This window comes from Hippocampus guttulatus, chromosome 5 (genome assembly GCF_054856545.1).
Source record: "Hippocampus guttulatus isolate MCC_2025c chromosome 5, RoL_Hgut_1.0, whole genome shotgun sequence".
NCBI classification, from domain to species: domain Eukaryota; kingdom Metazoa; phylum Chordata; class Actinopteri; order Syngnathiformes; family Syngnathidae; genus Hippocampus; species Hippocampus guttulatus.
Window position 1 is genome coordinate 6,793,791 of NC_141265.1, and position 19,873 is coordinate 6,813,663.

Here is a 19,873-nt window from a genome sequence, read left to right on the forward strand (position 1 = left end):
TAAAAATGCCTTACTATACATGGTCATTTTTTTTCGGCTAAAAACGCCTTAATATACATGGCCGTTTTTTTCGTCTAAAAACGCATTACTATACAGGGTCGTTTTTTTTGGGCTAAAAACGCCTTACATGGTCGTTTTTTTCGTCTAAAAGTGGCTTACTATACATGGTCATTTTTTTCGGCTAAAAGCGCCTTACTATACGTGGTCGTTTTTTTCAGCTAAAAAACCTAACTATACATGGTCATTTTTTTCGGCTAAAAACACCTTACTATACATGGTCGTTTTTTTCGGCTAAAAACGGCTTACTATACATGGTCGTTTTTTTTTTTTGTGAAAACGCCTTACTATTAATGGTAGTTTTTTTTGGGCTAAAAACACCTTTCTATTCATGGTCGTTTTTTTCCGTCGAAAAATGCCTTACTTCACATGGTCGTTTTTTTCATCTAAAAACGCCTTGCTATACGTGGTCGTTTTTTGGGGCTAAAAACGCCTTACTATACATGGTCGTTTTTTTCGGCTAAAAACGGCTCATCGTTCACTTCAAAGATGTGATGGTGACAGGAAGGAGAGCATGAGAAGACAAGAGAACATGGAGAGCGCAACAATTTGATGGACAGAAAAATACCGTTCAAGAGTAAGCTGCATCCCAATTTGGACTTTGTGTTCACTGTTAAATAAAGAAAAGTGCATTTTTTCCAGTGTATGTGGGGTTATGTGTGAGGTTCACAAATTATGACAATAAACATATTTTTATAACAGTCGTTTGTGAGACTTTTTTTTTAATGTGGGTCAAATATGGCTCATGAAAGATGTGGCTTAGTTGAGGTTGAATTCAGGCTGATATCAGGAACCTGTTCTGGCCCAGCGTCGGGCCGGAGTAGGGCCAGATATGGTTTTACAATGTGGCTCAGATCTGGGCCGAATGCGGCCCACATCATGGATGCCAGACGTGGGCCACTGCAGGACCGTCATTCATTGAGGTATGTGGGCCGAGTGTACGTGCCCAGTCTGCCCCAGAGCTGGGCCAGACCAATTTTGCTGACTGAGTACTTTCAGGGAGAAACCGTTCTACCATCTTTTACCATACTGTACTGTATTGAATTTAACAGTGTGTTACGGATAGTGTAGGTCAAAGAATATATAAAATACACAAACCTCTCTCTGTTTATTGTTTTCTTTTGTTTTGGGGATTTTTGTGACCACCGATTAACTGTACACAAAATATTCATCACAAGAATGTAAACATAGTGAAATGTGACCTGTGACCTTCAGGTGTGAAGCATCAATGAAAACGAACACTCTATCCATACCTCTTAAACTGTTCAAATGAAAGCGCAATAACTCAAATATGAATATGCATTACATGCAGCATATACACATAAGTAGGAAGCACAAAAACAAGATGTCGCACAGGGCAAGGAGCCAAATGCGGTGAACGTACTCGAGAAAATACCGGCGAGGCCCTCGCGTCGATTATGCAAATTTCCCGCAGCTGCGAGGAGCATAATAACTCTAAGACAAACCATAACACGTGAAGCTATTGTCTACGACTTGCTTGACAACTGTAACCTTGCTCATCAGGCCCGTTTTTGCAGAACAATGTCTATGTTTTGCGACAATAATACATACAGTATATTGGGAATGAGCACAGTGCATTGTTTAGCTCCAATAAAAGATTCCGGCCTTAGCAGCAGCCTAGGCTTAAGACTAGTTTTTAAAAATATATCGTTAATACCAAACAGAAATCACTAATATAACCCTAGCAAACACTCACAATCCTGAACTAGAAAAATATTTATTGATGTGTTTTCATCCTACTGAGAATGTCTCGTTCTAGATATGAATCACTCTTTGCACTGTTAGTGTCATGATTCAGTAATCATGATTCTGGAGGACTCAATTATGGGAATACAGTATTCTGACCGTGTCAAGTCCCTGAGTAAAATTTTTATGATGCGTTTTGTGACATATACAGTATTACAGCCAAAGTAGGTCATTAATATTCTTGATTTTCTCCATAAATAGCGGTTTATTGGACACATTGCACATCCATTGTCCAATTTATCCATTTATAAGGGCACCTCATAATCCCTTTGGCTTTCGAGAAATAATATTTTCAATTCGGTCCCATGAATAAAAGGCACATGTGAGATGTGCAAATGAGATGACAGCCTTAGTCTTCTGTTCCCGTCAATGCCTGGACGTAAGGGGCTCCATCTCTATCACGAGATCGCGAGGCCGCGGACCCCGATTTAACTCCACCACTCGTGGGACCACGGTGGACCAGCGGTCTGAAGTGGGACACACAAAAAATGAACTTGCTTTCATTTGTAATGAATCGCAGGGTAGTGTGGAATGTGTTTGAGGGCCATGCCACCAAATCAGTGCCATTTGCAACCCGGGGAAATATCAAGTTATAATAAACACATGTTAAAATTATCGGTAAAATACATTTTTAAGAATATATTTTTTTATTTACACTTGCCTGTCCCTGCTTCCTATTTGTATTATGCCTTAAACCAACTATATTGTAAGATTATGGTCTTGCAAAATATGTGTATTTAGTTTAAATTTACACTAGTCAGGAAAATCTCAGGAAAATTTGTAATATTCTACAAGTCAAATGCTACATGGGAAGTTGCTCATAATTTAAGCCTTGTCGAGTTGTAAAATAGAGAAGTAGAAAACCCAGTGTAAACGGAACAAAGACATGTTTAGCATATTTGCTGAATGGCAGCTGCAGATTTATATATTATTTTTTGTTTGGTCTTTTTTTTTCAATATTTATTTCATATTTGGGATTTTTGTTTGGGCGGGGGGGTCCCCCCATCACCACCCTTGTTTACCACCTGCCCTCTTATCAGCGTTTTTTTTAGATTTTTGGGGGGGGGGTGTAGAAATAATAATTTAAAAAATAATTATTATGATCATAACAATGATCATAATAATAATTTTTAAATTAAATACCAGGAAAAAAAAGTGTTTGTGTTCTGGGGGAAAAAATATTTAAGTGGCCCCTCAGTGTGTGAGTGTGGCTGCAGGTGGCCAGTTGCCTAGCTATGAGACCAAAATCTCTCAACTCTTGGCACCTTCCTGGGACCTAAATGATTTATTTGATGTTAATCGTTCATTTTTACAATGCCGTATGTTTGTGTTTTTTTTGTAATCACTGTAAGCTAAGGTGCTTATCGTCAACATAGAAAACGCCATGTGCCTGTATTTCATGTTACTTTCAGTACTGTTTCTCAAATGGTGACTTACAGTACAATAAACTAATGATAAAAGGTTGCCTGAGATGGACTAAAACACATTGTGAATCATTTAATATGTCTATTATTAGAAGACGGAAATTTCAGTTGATTTTAAAAGAGTTACAAGAAGCAAATGGCACCCATTCTGTGAGAAGGCGCTTGTGCATTCATATTCATGAAGTGCAGCAAGACTCTCACCCCTCCTCAAGCCTCTGACACTTTGTTGCAGGCCGTTGGCCTGGCAGGTCTCATTCTTGCCTGGGTCCTCATTGATTATTGCCAAGTTCTGATTCCAGTGGCACCAGTTCACCTCATCCACTCTGTTGAAACATGGCATGAAGGCTTTGTAAGCTTTAGTTTTGAAACTTCCTATTTGCAGTTTGTACAACATTTATCCATAGTTTGCATTTGGTGTATCTTTTAAGTGGATTCATAATTCATATCACTGATTTGATCAGAGAACTTTGATCACAAGGTTTTGCCCAAATCTAATGAATCAACAATGTTCGAGCCAACCGTAAATTTAGAGCATGGATATACCAATATTTTCAGCGTGGATATCTCTGTTCAATAAATAAAATTTCACTAAAATGTTGAGGTGAACCCTATGCATCGGAACACATTTAGTGTTGTTGGCGACAACAGAACATCCGGATCTGGGTGAAACTTAACCTCCTTTATCAGGGGTGTCAAACTCATTTCACATTGTGGGCCGCATACGGCCTCGGTAGATGTCATGTGGTCCGGACCATTAAAATTATACCATACTCTGCTATAAATAACCAAAATATCATGTCTTTCCTTTGTTTTGGTATAGTGAAGCACAAGCACATGAGGAAAATGTTGACATTCAATGAACATATCTTTTACCTAACATTTCATGAAACACTTTAGATTTTCTTCGACAAATGTGCAATTTACTTTTATCATTCACAAATATGCATTGCAACTGATCCCACTGATTGTACAAAGGCGCAAAACTTTAACAAGTAATTGGCTTTGCAAAACATAGTCATGCATTTTAGGATTTATAAAGAAAGGATTTTTTTAAACCATTTACACATGTGCATATAAAATCAAAATTTAATCCCTGCCTACACATTACAAACTAAAGAGAAAACCGTGTGCCCCCTAGCGGATGATCTACGAATTGCATCTTATTAAAAAATATTCATTCCGTGTCTTTTATGCATTTTTACATTTTTAAATTATCCTGCGGACCTGATCAAACCTCCTCGGGGCTGGTTCCAGCCCGCGGGCCGTATGTTTGATACCTCTGTTCTATATTGTAGATTGTAGCATGTGCACACGCAGATGTAAGGTCGTATTCATGTGAATACAAAAGTGCGATACTATAATTGTATAAATGAAGTCACAGATGTGGTTAAAAAGCCCATCGGTGGCAAAGACTCAGGGGTCGATGAGATCCACACACACAGTTGCTGCCATGGACTTGAGGCACTGTGAAATGAAGTGTCATTTTGGGACCCACCACTTCAATGCCAAATACTGATATGTCAGTCATGGGCCTTTCAAATTGTCATGACTTTTCTCACCCTCGCAGACCCCTGATACTTGGGCTACAATGCCACATTACTGGGGTTGTTCCCTCAAAGGTAGCGCTTTTTGACCCGTGACTTTTAAAGCGTGGGAACAAATCTGGACATTTTGCAGTTACAAATGACCTTGAAGTCTAATTAGCTGCACGAGCACTTCTGCCTTGATGGAAACAAATTCGACTACATTAACTTGACTTCTGATCGTGTACGTGGTTCATGACCCAGTAAGAACACTCACATTTCTACAAGTACAGAAAAATGACGGCAAAAAGAAACGTACCTGAAGCACCATCGTCGGTCAGGTGTTCCATCCCAATTCTTGCCTACAGTAACCATCTCGCCTACTCGAAATGACTTGCGAATACAAAGTGGGAAAGAGCGTTCGATGTCCAAGATGGTGGTTGCCCACTGCAAATGGATATTATTATATAAGACTTTTTGTTTCTTTTAGTAAAATACCTGGTAATGAAACAACTGAAGACAACAAAATTGTTTCAGTACTTTACGAGACTTTTTTTCGATAGCATCCATTTCAACATTTACATTTATTAACACTATATTTATGATGATATGGTCTTACAATATGCATAATATCTTTACCTTTATATGCTGACTGAGTGAGAGCATGTTCTGGTAACTGAGTGAGGCATGTGATGTCCGTTTTAACTCATGTGTCTATCACAAAATATGATTCCATTCAAAATGAAGGGCTAAATTTACTTCATTAACTTACAGTGAAGCCCGCTGACAGATGAGTCAGAATATGACCAAAAAAAAAAAAAAAGGAACAAAAGAAGGTAAAAGCCAAGTTGCAGTCTATGTGACTGCAGCTAACTGTGTGTTGTTATTTTTAAGTTTTAAGTTTTACGTTTTTCAGCGTTTTCATTGGATTCGATGCTTTTACAGGAGGAAGAACCAACTAACCTGCAGCTTCCAGATCTTTTTGCTCTCCTTGGACACCTGGCCCACCGTTTCCCCCATCAAGGCGATCAACATGTTGAGCAGCAGCACAAAGGTGAGGATGATGTAAGTCACTAACAGAACGAGGAAAACTGCAGGGTACTGAGCACTGTGGATCATGTCCAGCTCTCCCATCCCGATGGTCAGTTTAAAGAGGTCCAGTAAGAAGATACTGAAGGTGTCATGGTCCCTGCACTTGGGGTACGTTGGGCAGTCTCCATCACAGTCCGTGCCCGGGGGTGGACACACGGTGAGGAGGGATACCAGAGCTACAAAGGGTTAGAATTAGTCACGCCATGTTTTCCTATGTCAAGTATGAATAAAACTACTCAACAGACATTCTCGTAAATGCCCATGTACGACCTAATGAGAATAATAATGATGATTGTGCTTTACTTGGCAATAGAAGCACTGCATTAATTTAACATTATGGTCGAAAATGGTTCTAGATGGAATATGGAGGTGGTTCTAATTTAAAAGGCTGGTGATCCCGAAGAATGGACGGAAACTAAATGTGTTTGCAAAATGGATGTTTGGAAGACACCAACTGTTATTCTTTGAGGTTTATGCTCATCTTACCTGACGCGTAGCCAATCATGAAAAGTACGTACACCAGTAGAAACCTGAACAGGTCTTTGAAAAGAATCTGGGGATCAAATACAAACACGTCTAAGTTGCAAGGCCATTTGAGGTTTGATGACTACTTAAGTTTCTCTGCGCGGTGTCCACCTTCTGTATCATGATGCTGTAGGTACCAGTGAGCTTGAGGCCTCTGGTGAAGTAAAGTGTGTTCATCCAGCCCAGGACAAGAGCAAAAACCATCACTGACACGTAAGCCTCAATGCCAGATAAGTAGAGAGCAGCTGTGACTATGATCAGTATCGAGTAGATGAAACTAAAAGACACAGGGGGGGGGGGGGGGGGGGGGGAAGAGCGTCAAGGATAGCGCTTGCAGTGCTAAAGTCTACCACACCGCGCAGAAACACATTCTTGGCATATCAACAAATGTACAAAGGTGTTGAACATTCAGTGCCCTTTGTTTTAATCATGGCTTTAATTAAAGATGTAAACTTGAAAACATGGCAGGGTGGAGATAAACTAGACCATTCAATTAAGACAAAGCGGAATATGCCGCGGGTAAAGATTCACAAGATGTGAGGAAGAGTCATGTGTGGGAGGTAGTGTGAGACTTACTACAGCAGTTGAAAGGATCCATCAATAAATAATGACTTCACCCCAGGGCATTTCTTCAAGAAGAGGTCCTTAATCTGCAATGAGATGTACACACATTTCCATAAATGCAACAACAAACACTCATTAAAGACACAAGTGAGTAACCGGCCATTAAATATTTGATTTTAAACTCACGTTGGTGAGGAGGAAGAAGATACCGGATGCTAATGTAATGACCTCTCCTGCCATCCGCAAGTAGTCGCTGGATGTTGTATAAGGGTACGGGGGCTGCAAAACAAACAGGATGATTAGCAAACTATTCAGATGCTATCAAGGAGACTAAAATATTAATATTAGGTACACCGACATAATCTTATGAGATATAATTATATTGTACTGCATATACTGCATTGAAAAACATGATACAATGATAATGTAAGTTGGAGGTTTATCACCATTTTTGGTCGATTTTTTTTCCCAATGCATTTCAATGGGAGTGTCAATTATACGCAAAATTTCAGTAATCGCGGGTTGGTCTCGTTCTTATCCTTACATGCTAGTTCTAATAGCATCATTCATCATTTCATGGCAGACATGGCATCGTTGTGCTTGCACCAGGTCTAATATTGCCCTAAACAGCAATGTGAGTAGGTCACATACTGTAATTTTTGGCGGTTTTGGAATGACATGCAGGACAAACATAGTACCTGAATAATATAAATTCTGAGTGAGTTAATTTGTGTGTGTGTGGGGGGGATCACAGTTCTTGCACCTAATTTTGGTTCATTGCTCAACAGTTTTGTGCCATCCTTTAATTCAGTACCAGCCAATTCTGGACCAAGTCTGAAAAGCCGTTTAAAAACGTCTTTGGGAGTGAATGAGTTAATGGTAATTCATGTGCACAAGAGCCCTTTGCACCAGAAAAGACAAAAATTCACAGTATGTGGTTATATTTTGATTGTGCAAACCCTTACTTATTCAAAAGAAGGATGTTTTATAGATGCATTGAGAAATGAAATATTAAGATAGTATGATGTACATTTGTTCAATTAAAAAAGGTATATGCACATATCTTGTGACATTTTTGTCAAACAGCTGATACGGAAGCGCGTGGTCCTATACGTGGCCCCCTCAGGAGCGCTGATGAAAAATTGTCCATCATTTAAGTTGCCCATCACTACTCTATAGTGTGTGAGCACACTGGGTGGTAACTCACTGACTTTCACAGTTTCTTCTACCCACCGTTCCCTGTGTCGGGTGGTAATAAGCCACCAGGGTGAAGACAATCATGGTGAAGAGGTAGGAAATTACGTTGATGTAAAAGGTCACAGCTGCAAACTTCTGCCACTTGGCCCTCAGCAATTCATTGATGGGCTCCACTGCCAGCATCTCATGACGGATCTGACAAGGGCATATTGTCATCTGACTTTTTAATACACTGGACTTGAAAAAAACTCCATTACAAATAGATTGTAGATTTTTATTTTTTTTTTACCTCACTCCGACTGCTGTAAACAAGGATCTCCAGCACAGATGGTTCACCTCCACATGTGTCCAATGAAGACAGATCATAGAGGGAGGAGTACACTGGTCCATAAGCCCAGTCCTTAAACTTGCGTGACAGATGACGGACATCCTCATCTTTGATCTCACGGCGGATGATGTGTTGAAAAACCTGTAAAACGACAGAATATGATTCCATGCATGATCGAATGTTGCTTCGTATAGAAAGTCTTCAGAAAAACCCTATTTTCATTTATCCGTTTTTTGACATAATTTTGCACCTCAAAGTGGCAGTTGTCAACTATTAAAAAAAAATAAATAAACAAAAACGCACAAAATACCCAAAAAAATCCTATGCAATAAGCGGCAATGACACTAATGCAGTATATTAATGATGGCAACCTAATCCACAGGTGTAAAATTAAATTTTATGTGTTCTGAGAAAACAAATTGTCCTTGACTTTTGTTCTAAACTAGCTTTCCATCGTAGAAATGATGATAAAATGCATGAGCAATTATAAATAATGACGGGGCGATAATTAGAGGTGCCACATCAATTATATTTGGGACAAAAAGTGCCTCACACTCAAGCCTCATGCACGGTGCTTAAACAAATACAGTGCAGCCCGGTTTCTAACTCATCAACGCTTTTGGCAGAACATCTAATGTGTTCAATTGCTTGAATTGGCATGAAAAAACAAGAGTGAGATGAAGGCAACATCAAGTGACATTTAAACACCCTGACTTTGGCTTTTCGCATGGCACCAAAGCAACGACAAATGCCAGAGTTCATGTTTTCACAACATATTTCTCACTGTTTAAACCGTTACTGTTGCACATGTCATCGTTGTTCATTTCCCAAAAAGACTGCAAATGTTGCAATTTCCTTTAAAAACAGATTACTCAACATATGTTTATGTTTCATTGCAACTGTACAGTAAATAGTATTACCTATGTTTCGCTTTACACAAAACATGAGCAATTTGTTTTGTATTTTCTGCCAATAATGTACAAATTGTAAAACAAACCGTAACCTTAACAACCTCAACAACAATGCTAAAATATGGCCCGCAGAGAAGTTTGACAAGCCTGCCTTCACCCAAATGTTAAACCTAAATCAAGCTCTATTCAGCATACGACTGTGATAACTGTAACTATGTTGTAATTGTTGTTTTGGGCGGCACGGTAGTCGACTGGTTAGCACGTTGGCCTCACGGTCCAGAGGTGCACGGTTCAATTCCAGCTCCGTACTCCCTGTGTGGAGTTTGCATGTTCTCCCCGTGCCTGCATGGGTTTTCTCCGGGTACTCCGGTTTCTTCCCACATTACAAAAACGTGCGTCTCTGTGTGCCCTGCCATTGGCTGGCAACCGGTTCGGGGTGTCACCCGCCTACTGCCCGAAGACGGCTGGGATAGGTTCCAGCACGCCCGCGACCCTTGTGAGGATAAGTGGATCAGAAAATGAATGGATAGATGGGTGGATGCTCAATACTGTATAACCCAAGTACTGTACTTAGTTATGCATGACTGAAAATTCCAAGTACACAATTTCAAATAACAGTCACCAGTTCATTGCATGAAGTTGAATTTGTGAAATCGTTGGGTCTTATTTCCCATCATTCTTACCCCGATCTTGCCCAGTTTGGCCGCCATCATAAGTGGAGACATGCCATCATTATTGAGCACCTTCTCCAGGCTGCAGTCTGGATACAGTTTGGCGCTCTTGATCAGAAGCAGGTCATACATCTTTGTGAGGAAACGGGTGTTGTCCTTGGTGTTGTCCGCAATGTGCACCAGGGCGTGCAGGACTGTGTTGCCCCGGGAATCTTGGCGCCTCAGGTCGGCCTTCTTGTGGGGATTCTCGGTCAGGTAGTGCACAATGTTAGGCTGGTTGGTGCAGGCGGCCAGCGAGAGAGGAAGCTCACCTGTGGGAGGCAGAGGGAAGAATTCTGAATTCTCAGGGGGGAGCACAGCAATTTGGTTGAAAAACCAGCTAATGAATACGAGAGTTAATTAGGAGCTGTTGCTAGCTTCTGTTTGTTTTTGCAAAGCATTCTAAACATGGATCAAAGATTGGTCTTTAATCCCCGCTTCGAAAACAGCACAATTAGCAGTTGTTGGAGGGAAGGTTGCAATGGGGCCAGAGTGCCAAAAGCAGCTGCGGGAAAATGAGCCGTTGCTACGGGTGACAGATTACTTTGTCACCTCAGATAGAAACGCTCCTCTTCATGGATTTGCACGGGTGCACGCTGAGTGTTAGCGTGAGTGGAAATCCCATTAGCCATCAGCCCTGCCAGGTTCCTGTTCACCTCGCCGCAAAGCTCCGCAGCAAATTACTCACACTGTGCACAGACACGCTGGGATTTGGGAATGACAACCGTACTTCGCGCAAATAGAAATCATCTCCTCCGTGATGGGTGAGGAGTAAAATGAGCGTTTCCAATCAAAATTGTACGAGCCTTTATGTTGACTATGCAACACAAAAAAAAAAAAAAAGAAAGAAGGCGCAATCTACTGCTTCATTGCTTTCGTTGTTCGATAGAAATATCTAATCAGTCATATTTTTTTTTTCCGAATCATTACCAGAGAACATAACACATGTTGTAAATATCCCTTTTTCTTCTGCTACTATTTCTTCATCAGGTGCTTCTTATTTTGGTAAATTACATTGAAAAAAAAATGGTGACCACCCCACAACGATATAATCCTCAAATTTGAGTCCATAATTGATATGTTTACAAGTAGAGTACTTTCTCACTGTACTGAGGTTCGCGGTTCAGATTTCGGCCTTTCTGGAGTTCTTTCCTTGCTTGTGTGGATTTGTTCCTGGTATTCGGAAACAAAGTATTAACACTTCATAATTATACTTGAGTAGATTTTTCATGTATTTGTATTTGAGCATTTCTTTTTGTGACTTTTTAACTTTACTCTCTTCATTTGAAGACAATTCTTATCATTACTTTGTCACAACGGACTCAATATTTGTTTCGACCTCCACAGATGATGACGCAATATATAAATATATATAATAAATAGTGAGAGGTATGGTCAATAACGTTTGAGATCCTGATTGATTGATATCTTGTGGACTTATAGACTATGGTGAAAAAAAAAATCAGCACAATAGAGGTGAACCGGAGAGCATTTAACAACCATATTGCAACAGATTCTGAGAAACAAAATATTCCCTACCATGGCTTTATTTAATTTGAATATCCATCTACTCTGAAAAAAACAAGTAAGGAATATTCTTTCAATCGTTATCATGAGCTAATTTGTCATTTTGTTCCTCAGTTCACCACATTAGCAAAGCTATGGGAACAGTGGAACATTTTCTTTTGATAAGGTATAAAAACTTTAGCGATGCTTGCTGGCTTTTTTATAAAAACAATAAGTGACATGCAATGTGATTTTTCTGTTTTTTGGCGATGCGCTCGATGATGTTTTATCAAAAGAGGCGTTGCGTCATAAGTTGACAACATTACAGAGGCTGTAATCTTTCTACTTTTAATTGAGTGAAGGAATTGAATCAGTACAGATAGTATGAGTAGATGAGCCACGTCCACCAACAGAGGGCAGTGTTGAGTTTTGCTCGAGGTGAGATCCTGCCTTCCAACACAGGATGTTAGTTTTCCACTCCAGAACACAGACACCTTTCTTCTGATGCAACTTGAACACACGCCATACCATACACATGTGTTTGTCGAGCATTGCATGGCTGTCTTCGAGAAGAGGAAAAAAAACTGCCAGTGTCTGAATTTGCCAGTGGTGAAAAGGTGGCACTGACATTTTCCCTGCCAAGAACATGTACCAAGAAGGTATGACTGTCTTGGCAGCTGATTTAAATGCAGACACGGTGGAAAAGAGTGAAAGGTAAAGCTGTCGGTCCGGCACATCATTGCATTTGTGTCATTTCCTCAACACTACTCCTCGTCCACAGTCTTTCATGATTTAAAGAAGTGGTTTGAGGTTTAAAAAGTCTTTGCTTTGAGACAAAGAGGCACAGTTTGAAGTAGGCAGAGGCTATTACCAAAGTAGAAGTAGCCGCCCTCGTCCCTGGGTTGGAAGAAGCGTCCTCTGGCCTGCGCGTGAACATCAGCGCCTTTCTCCACAAGTAGTTCCACATACTGCTTACAGCGACGCTCGATGGCAATGTGGAGCGCCGTCTGGCCTGACAAGAACGAACCGTGTTCAAGTTATGTGCAAATTTGCCACGAGAAACGATTCACAATCACACACATTGGCCAAAAGGACTTTTGAGTTGTTTTAATGCGAGTGTAAGCGATCGGCTTCAGTCAGAAGGGAGTGCAGGAAAGGGGAAACCTTTGGGGCACATGTCAAACAAAGCTGAGTGAGAACTGCAAAGTGTTTCTATGGAAACCCAGCAGATTTTCAGAAGTATAGACGAGAATGAAAAGTTTAATTAACCTCAAGGTGCATTTCAGCCTCTGTGCAGAGGAAATTGGGAGCACCTTAGTTAAGAATAACAAAAAACAATATAGATACACATAAATGCCAGGCAGACAAAACAAACTAAATACTAGCTCATTTCCACAGCTGTAAATAGTCACTGAGCACATTTAAACTGTAAATACTGTACACTCCTTTTCCTCACTGCAGGACCTCGCCCACCACTCTAAACATTGGTTGCTTTGACACAGTGGCGGAAAGGGGGGGGGGGCTCGAATTCAACCAACAAATGGGCCATAGTCATACCTCTGTAGTAGACATCCCTGAAAGGCGTGTTAATAAACTCCCTCAGGCTTCCTGTCTTCTCTGCTATGTCCACCAGCAGTGGGATGGTGTCATTCTGCCCGCTGTAGAGGTTCAACAGGGCTTTGGGAAGACATGTCTTACCAGTGGACGGCTCTAATGAGAAACGACAGTAGAATGTGCAGTGGTTATTGTTGTACAGTATCGCTAATAAATGAAGACATTTGTGCGGATGTAGAAATCCCCTTGTACCTAATTTGGAAATGTACAGGTATGGAAAATAAAAAGAGAAAGATGAAAAACTTGAGATGATATGGAGTTACGTCTTCTCTATTTTCAACCTCTTTCTAGAGGTCTAGTCTTTGAAAGCGTTTGGCAGCTCAAATAGACAACAGTTTGCTGTGATTTTTCTCTGCTCCCTGTTATAAGCGTCGAGCAGACGCAGGAAGCTTTCCTTGGGACTGCCCGTGATAGGACAAAGTCAATGACATCAGCGCCCTTTTCCACTCACATCTATCTGGGTCAAAGAACAGCAAAGACCCAGAGGATCAGCGGGAAACAGAAAGTCAACAAGGTGGAGATTACAATGGGTTCTGCCTCACGGCAAAAGGCCCATTCTCTGCCAGCTCTGTTTAAACAATTCCTGAGAATGCTGACGCTCCCAAGCATACCTTTGAACTCCTCATCCGTCAGTCGCTTGTCATTACTTTGCAAGTACTCCAACAGACCCTCCAGGGCCTCGGGATCACCACGTGACACACAATCAAAGAGGCTTGAGCGGTTGAAGACTTTCATAACCTTTGGGGGGTCCTCACTTGCACCGTCTACATTGGATGTCTCTGTTTTACTATGAAGACACAGAAATGACAGGTGTCATGTATTAACTGCAAGATGCTTCAATTTAACACAGCACAAAGAGGTCATTACAGTGCTATGATTAGCTACGATATACTCCAAAAGGCATGAAAGGCATTTTATTATCAATTAATCCCAAAACCTAAATCGAGGGGCCGGCAAGACCACAGAATAGCATCGCTTCATCATTCTCCATTTTATGCTGGTTGGTTACGGAAATGTCCTATTCCAGCATGACTCTTTGCCCCAGTCCACAGAAAACGGCCCATAAAGGTATGAGTTTGATGCTGTACACTTTTGTGAGTCAGATCTTCTCTCAGTTGCAACATGATTGAATTTTTACCAATTAGTCTAAGGCACTGGCATCAAACTCAAGGCCCGGGGGCCAGATTTGGCCTGCCACATCATTTTATGTGGCCCGCGAAGGCAAATCAAAGATGTCAACTTTCATGATGCTTGCTGAAATTCATTCATTCATCTTCCATACCGCTTGATCCTCACGAGGGTCGCGGGGGGTGCTGGAGCCTATCCCAGCTGTCTCCGGGCAGTAGGCGGGGGACACCCTGAATCGGTTGCCAGCCAATCGCAGGGCACACAGAGACGAACAACCATCCGCGCTCACACTCACACCTAGGGACAATTTAGAGTGTTCAAACAGCCTGCCACGCATGTTTTTGGAATGTGGGAGGAAACCGGAGCACCCGGGGAAAACCCACGCAGGCCCGGGGAGAACATGCAAACTCCACACAGGGAGGCCGGAGCTGGAATCGAACCCGGTACCTCTGCACTGTGAAGCCGACGTGCTAACCACTGGACTACCGGGCCGCCCTGCTTGCTGAAATCTCTACCAAAATTTAAAATTCTCACTTGTAATCATTAAGAGTGATACTGTAAGCATTTCCTTGTTAACAAACCAGTCATTTCACTAACTTAAACAATAGGTGAATAAACCGTTATTCTTGACTTCTTTATATAGTTTCAGTCATAACGGCATTCCAAGGGAAACTGCAACTAAAATCTGGCCCACGAAAAAAATGAGTTTGACTCCCCTGATCTAAGGGATGATATGAGCAACAATCATCACAGAAAGTGGCCAATGGCACATGTTCCATTTTCACCTCAGCTCTAGTTGCTAGGTAGTGTCCTTATACTTTTGCCCATATTGTGTAGGGCTGCATGTATGAGCAAGGAGAGTGCTGGGTGGAGGCAGTTGTCTAAATATTACCTCAACGGCCACGAAAGGCACCAACAACATACGCTCTGTTAGATTACTAAAAGGAGCCCATGTGTGTGTGTGTGTGTGTGTGTGTTCGCACTTCTTCATGTGACACACCTCTGTCTGGAGAGCATTTTCCAAATCTTTTCCCAGTTAAAAGAACTTTATCAGGTCTGTTCCTGTATTTTAGTTTTAGTAAAGTGCCTTCTCACCCTCTCGGCAACTTTTTCCTGCGTCGTTTCTGGTTACTCGTGTTCCTGTAAGTGCCATAGTCAAAGAGGGAGTCCATGGGTGCTTTCTTTGGACCTGGAACAACGTTTGATTCATATATGGTGGATTCCAGGAGATCCATGGGGTTTGAAATGCCCTTCTTGAAAGCACCTTGGAACTTCATCCGCAGGTTTGGTCTCCCATCCACTGCCGCTTGGCCGGACTGAACCGTTTCCTGGGCCGAATCCTGCCCACGGTCCTGAGTAGATGGGGAGCCATCCGCGCTCTCAAACAATTCTGAGAACTCCGACAAGAACTGCCCGTCATTCCCAGCCGGATCGCCATCGTTTGGATCGAGAGAGAGGGCTGTACTGGTTGGGAGAGAGCCGACGGTGTCGGCCTTGGACAGGGCAAGGTGGCACCTTCTCAGGAGGGTCGTAGCAGAGCGACCCTGTAAAAACAACGGCCACACTTCAGAACCTTAAGAGGGTTTTAGCTCATATCAAATATCTTGGACAAACTGAAAAGGATGTGAAGGAGAGTTATAAAATGTTCTTTGCCTGGAATCTTTTATGTAGATATCCTTCAGGTTACATTTTAGATGCATTCTTTGCATAGTGCTAAAGTGAAGCATCGCTTGTGCAAAACACCAATATGGACAGACAATTCGTCTCGAAGAAAAAAAAGAAAGGAACCAATGAAAGACAACAGCAATAGCACCTAAATACTGTGAAAAATAAATAAATTCATGAATTAAATACATTAAAAGAAAACGTTGGGTGAACTCAAAATTTCAAGGCAAAGAGCTTTGATAAAAATTTAAGTTGGGCAATTCAACCAAATATTCATGAAGGTGTAGTATAATGTTTTTCTATTACAAAACTTTAGGTTTTGCTGTTCTGAAAATTGGCTTTTCTTCATTTCACAAGAAAGAAATACAGAACTAAGTATCCCTTGTATTGTACCCAAGTGTAAAGATAAAATTAAAAAGAACTCAATAGTTAGTTTTGGAGCAAACAACTTACGCTTACTAAGATCCAACAAATGTCAATAATTTTAATTTAAAGTTGTTTCAAGTTAAATGATTTTTTTGGGGGGAGGAGGGGTAATTGTTTTAGCCCCCAAAATACGAGTTATGTTTTTACAGTGCATTGCGCTCATTCTCTACCTCATTCATCACTTTTATCACAACAGTGTGATAAATTCCTGTTCAAGCCAAGTGGAAATGATGTTCAAGCATGGGTTGAACCTGAAAAAACAAACACAAAAAAATAAAGAAGCGTTACTGGAAGGCCAATTATGAAAGTTTATTCATGGTTAAAAAAAAATGAGCGGCATAAAAAAAAAAGGGTTAGTGTATGACGTTTGAAAATTTGGAAAGCAGATGCCAAAAGCAATAAGGTGACTGTAGCGTCTGCTCCGTCATTGGTCAGCGGGCCTGTCATACCACCTGCACTTTCAGATGAATGACAGGTTTACTCTAACCAGCAAGTAATCTTCCATTTCCAGCCACTGTGGGAACATAAACATACATGTCGCTGATATGGCCTGACGAGCGTTTACAGCATGCCATCCCTTACAGCATCCTCTCAAATCCTGCCTTGGCTCATGTCAATGCAATCTTATCTAAACCGCGAAAGGTTGTGGGGCGGGGGGCTCTAAGGGACAGCCATGACTCACACAATGGATTATCATGTCTTTACAGTTCACTTCACATTTGATATTGAGCACAGACAAAAAGATGCTCTAACCAACCTTGATATACTTTCACGAAAGTTTAAGGAAGAAGATGTTTAATGGAGTTGTGTCAGCTATGTACGCACCAGATGTCTGATTTGACGGATCGATTAGACACACTAAGAGATGTCGCGAAATGATGATTGTAAAGGCTTATGACTGACAGTGGCCCTAAAAGCAGTACTTTTAACCTGCATCGTTGAAGTAGTAGGGTATTTTATATTGTTTTTTATTTGTCCCCCCCCCCCACACAAGACCCAAAATCCCTGGCAGCGCCACGGTAGAAACTGCTCAAACACCCATTGCGACTACAACAATGTCGAGTGCATACCTGTCAACTCATACGGTTTAGCCATAGTTCATACGGATTTTGTGGTGAATATTACGTATATGGCCGTATCGCACAGATCATACGGATTCTGAAAATTTCCGTTTGTTTTTTTTCCCCCTAACAGGTAGCTCCGTTTGCTTTTGTCTACTCGAATGCTTTCATTTCCGGTAACTTTCCAGTAAATTACGTGGTTCCTAGTTGAAAACATTCATTGCATACTTCGGTAGTGTACAAGCAAGGGCTACAAGGAAACAAATATATCGTTCATATTGCGCAATGGAACAACAATAAAGAGAAGTAAAACGAAGCACAGTGGAAGGTTTCTTCAAGAATGGATATCGCAGTTTAATGGCGCAATAATGCCTGGTAAGACAGAAGAATATGCTCATTGCACAATTTGAAAACGCGAAGTAAAGGTTCTTGCATCTGGAGTTCATGATGTGAAATTGGTGCAAGTTTGAAGTCTAACTTGCACCAAAGGAATGCCCGAGATTCACAAAAGCAGCCAAGTATGATGCAATTCACGAAGGATAACACAACCAGTGCTCCAAAGGATATCCTTAGTAAATATCGTTGAAAATTTCGTGGGGTTTTTTTTCTGCCGTTATTTTGACATAAAATGCTTTGGTATGTTATAAGGATTTTTTGCTCTTTATAAGGATTTTTTGGTAGTTTATACAGCATACCTGTCAACTTTTCGGAGCGCCAACCTGTATAAACTACCCAAAGAAATCCTTATAAAGAGCAAAAAAAATCCTTAATACATACCAAAGCATTTTATATGTCAAAATAACGGCAGAAAAACCCCCATGAAATTTTCAATGATATTTATTGTAGATCTCCATAATACAATGTCTGGTTAATGTCTAATCATCATTCTACTTAGTGGCATTACTGCGTTCAGAGTTGTATTCCTGCGTTACTTTTTTCACCAACTCCAAATTATTTGGAGTTGGTGAAAAAAAACCCGGAAATTTTCAGAATCCGTATGATTTGTGCGATATAAGATAAGATAAGATATCCTTTATTTGTCCCGAAATGGGGAAATTACAATCAGAATTCAGAAAGGAAAAAACGCTGGGTAGGGAGAGGGGAAAAAAATGGCCATATACGTAAGATTCACCACAAAATCCGTATGAACTATGGCTAAACCGTATGAGTTGACAGGTATGATACAGGTTGGCGCTCCGAAAAGTTGATAGGTATGCGAGTGGATATTCTCTCGTGAAGGTTTTGACAAGAACCACAATACTGGCTCAACTGATGTGACAAGGAAAGGGGAAAACAAACTCCATTACTATTTCTTAATGTAAAGCAGTCTTCATGTAACAGAAAACATTGAGGAAAATACCGAAATGGATTTCCTGTATTAATCTACAATAAAGTTCTTATTTAAAGGTTTAGACGTATAATTGTGGCCCCTGGTGGTAAAAGGTAGTCAACAAAAGGTGCATTTTACCTTAATCCGCTAGGCTGGTTGAATTTCTTTGCCTTATCAATTCTTCACCATTTCCACAGCTTCCACGCACCCAAAGTTGAATTTTAGTCTGTCTTCAGTTTCTGACTTCAACTTCACGCTTCACCTGAAACGGCCACACCGCCGGAGAAACAGCAGCAACAGAACAAACGCATGCTTCTTCGTGTGATTTTGGGTGGAGTAAAAAGTTGTCATTTACTAACTTGGCTCCCAAATTGGAACTGACGCGGTAGCTGAAGGTGCAGTACCGTAAATTCCCGCAAGATAGAGACTCTTGATCCTGAATAGAGAGAAACGTAAATAGAAAGTAGAAAATGAGCATAATGTAAAAAATCAAAAATATTTTTCTGTCAATTAAATACAATACACGTTTTGATAACTTGCCACACAAGGGGGAAAACGCCATCTAATTTTATTAACGTGCATGTCGAAGTCAATTCGAGAGATTGGGGAGGGGTGATTGGTACTGCTTTGCCACTTTACACCTAACAGTGTCCATCTTGAGCCCAAAAAACCAACAAGATAAACAGGGCAAATGTGTAAATTGTTATTTCAGAAGTATGTATGAAACTGCTAACCCTCCGCAGTTAAGTAACCATCTTACGTCCAAAAAGGTTGGTGGCCCCTGGACTGGAAATTACAGATATCCGTTTTCAAATGTGAGGTGTTCTGTAAAAAAAGTTGTCCAATAAAATACTCTAGTACAGCTACTTCAATGATCTGATTAAGAACAGGAACAAAATAACTGTTCTTCATTACGTTGCCCCGTTGTTATTTCTTCATATGCACACAATTACAGTATATTTCATGTTTAAAAACTTATGAACAACAAAATATTTAAAAGAAAGGGACCGCCAATAGATTAAACTGTAAGCGATTTATGCTAAAT

The 19,873-nt window shown here is 40.8% G+C and overlaps 1 protein-coding gene across 1 annotated transcript; it reads right to left on the bottom strand.

The window, feature by feature from the left end:
* Window positions 1-1,146: 1,146 nt before the first annotated feature.
* Window positions 1,147-19,168, bottom strand: trpv4 (transient receptor potential cation channel, subfamily V, member 4). Its single transcript, XM_086112312.1, has 17 exons — window positions 18,967-19,168; window positions 16,608-16,688; window positions 15,442-15,890; window positions 13,830-14,005; window positions 13,162-13,314; window positions 12,476-12,616; window positions 10,072-10,370; window positions 8,439-8,618; window positions 8,186-8,344; window positions 7,139-7,231; window positions 6,965-7,038; window positions 6,500-6,665; window positions 6,350-6,416; window positions 5,735-6,039; window positions 5,091-5,218; window positions 3,450-3,571; window positions 1,147-2,291 (listed from the first exon to the last, which is right to left on the bottom strand). Exons 2-17 carry the CDS (start codon window positions 16,614-16,616, stop codon window positions 2,191-2,193), a joined length of 2,622 nt encoding a protein of 873 aa, XP_085968438.1. The 5' UTR covers window positions 16,617-16,688; window positions 18,967-19,168; the 3' UTR covers window positions 1,147-2,190.
* Window positions 19,169-19,873: the final 705 nt, after the last annotated feature.

Excerpts from the sequence above, each read along its gene's own strand:
- trpv4 (XM_086112312.1), bottom strand. Across the intron at positions 14,006-15,441 it reads AGGAAAAAGTTGCCGAGAGG|TAAAACAGAGACATCCAATG; the intron begins GTGAGAAGGCAC and ends GTGTCTTCATAG. Across the intron at positions 6,417-6,499 it reads ACAGCATCATGATACAGAAG|ATTCTTTTCAAAGACCTGTT; the intron begins GTGGACACCGCG and ends TTTGATCCCCAG.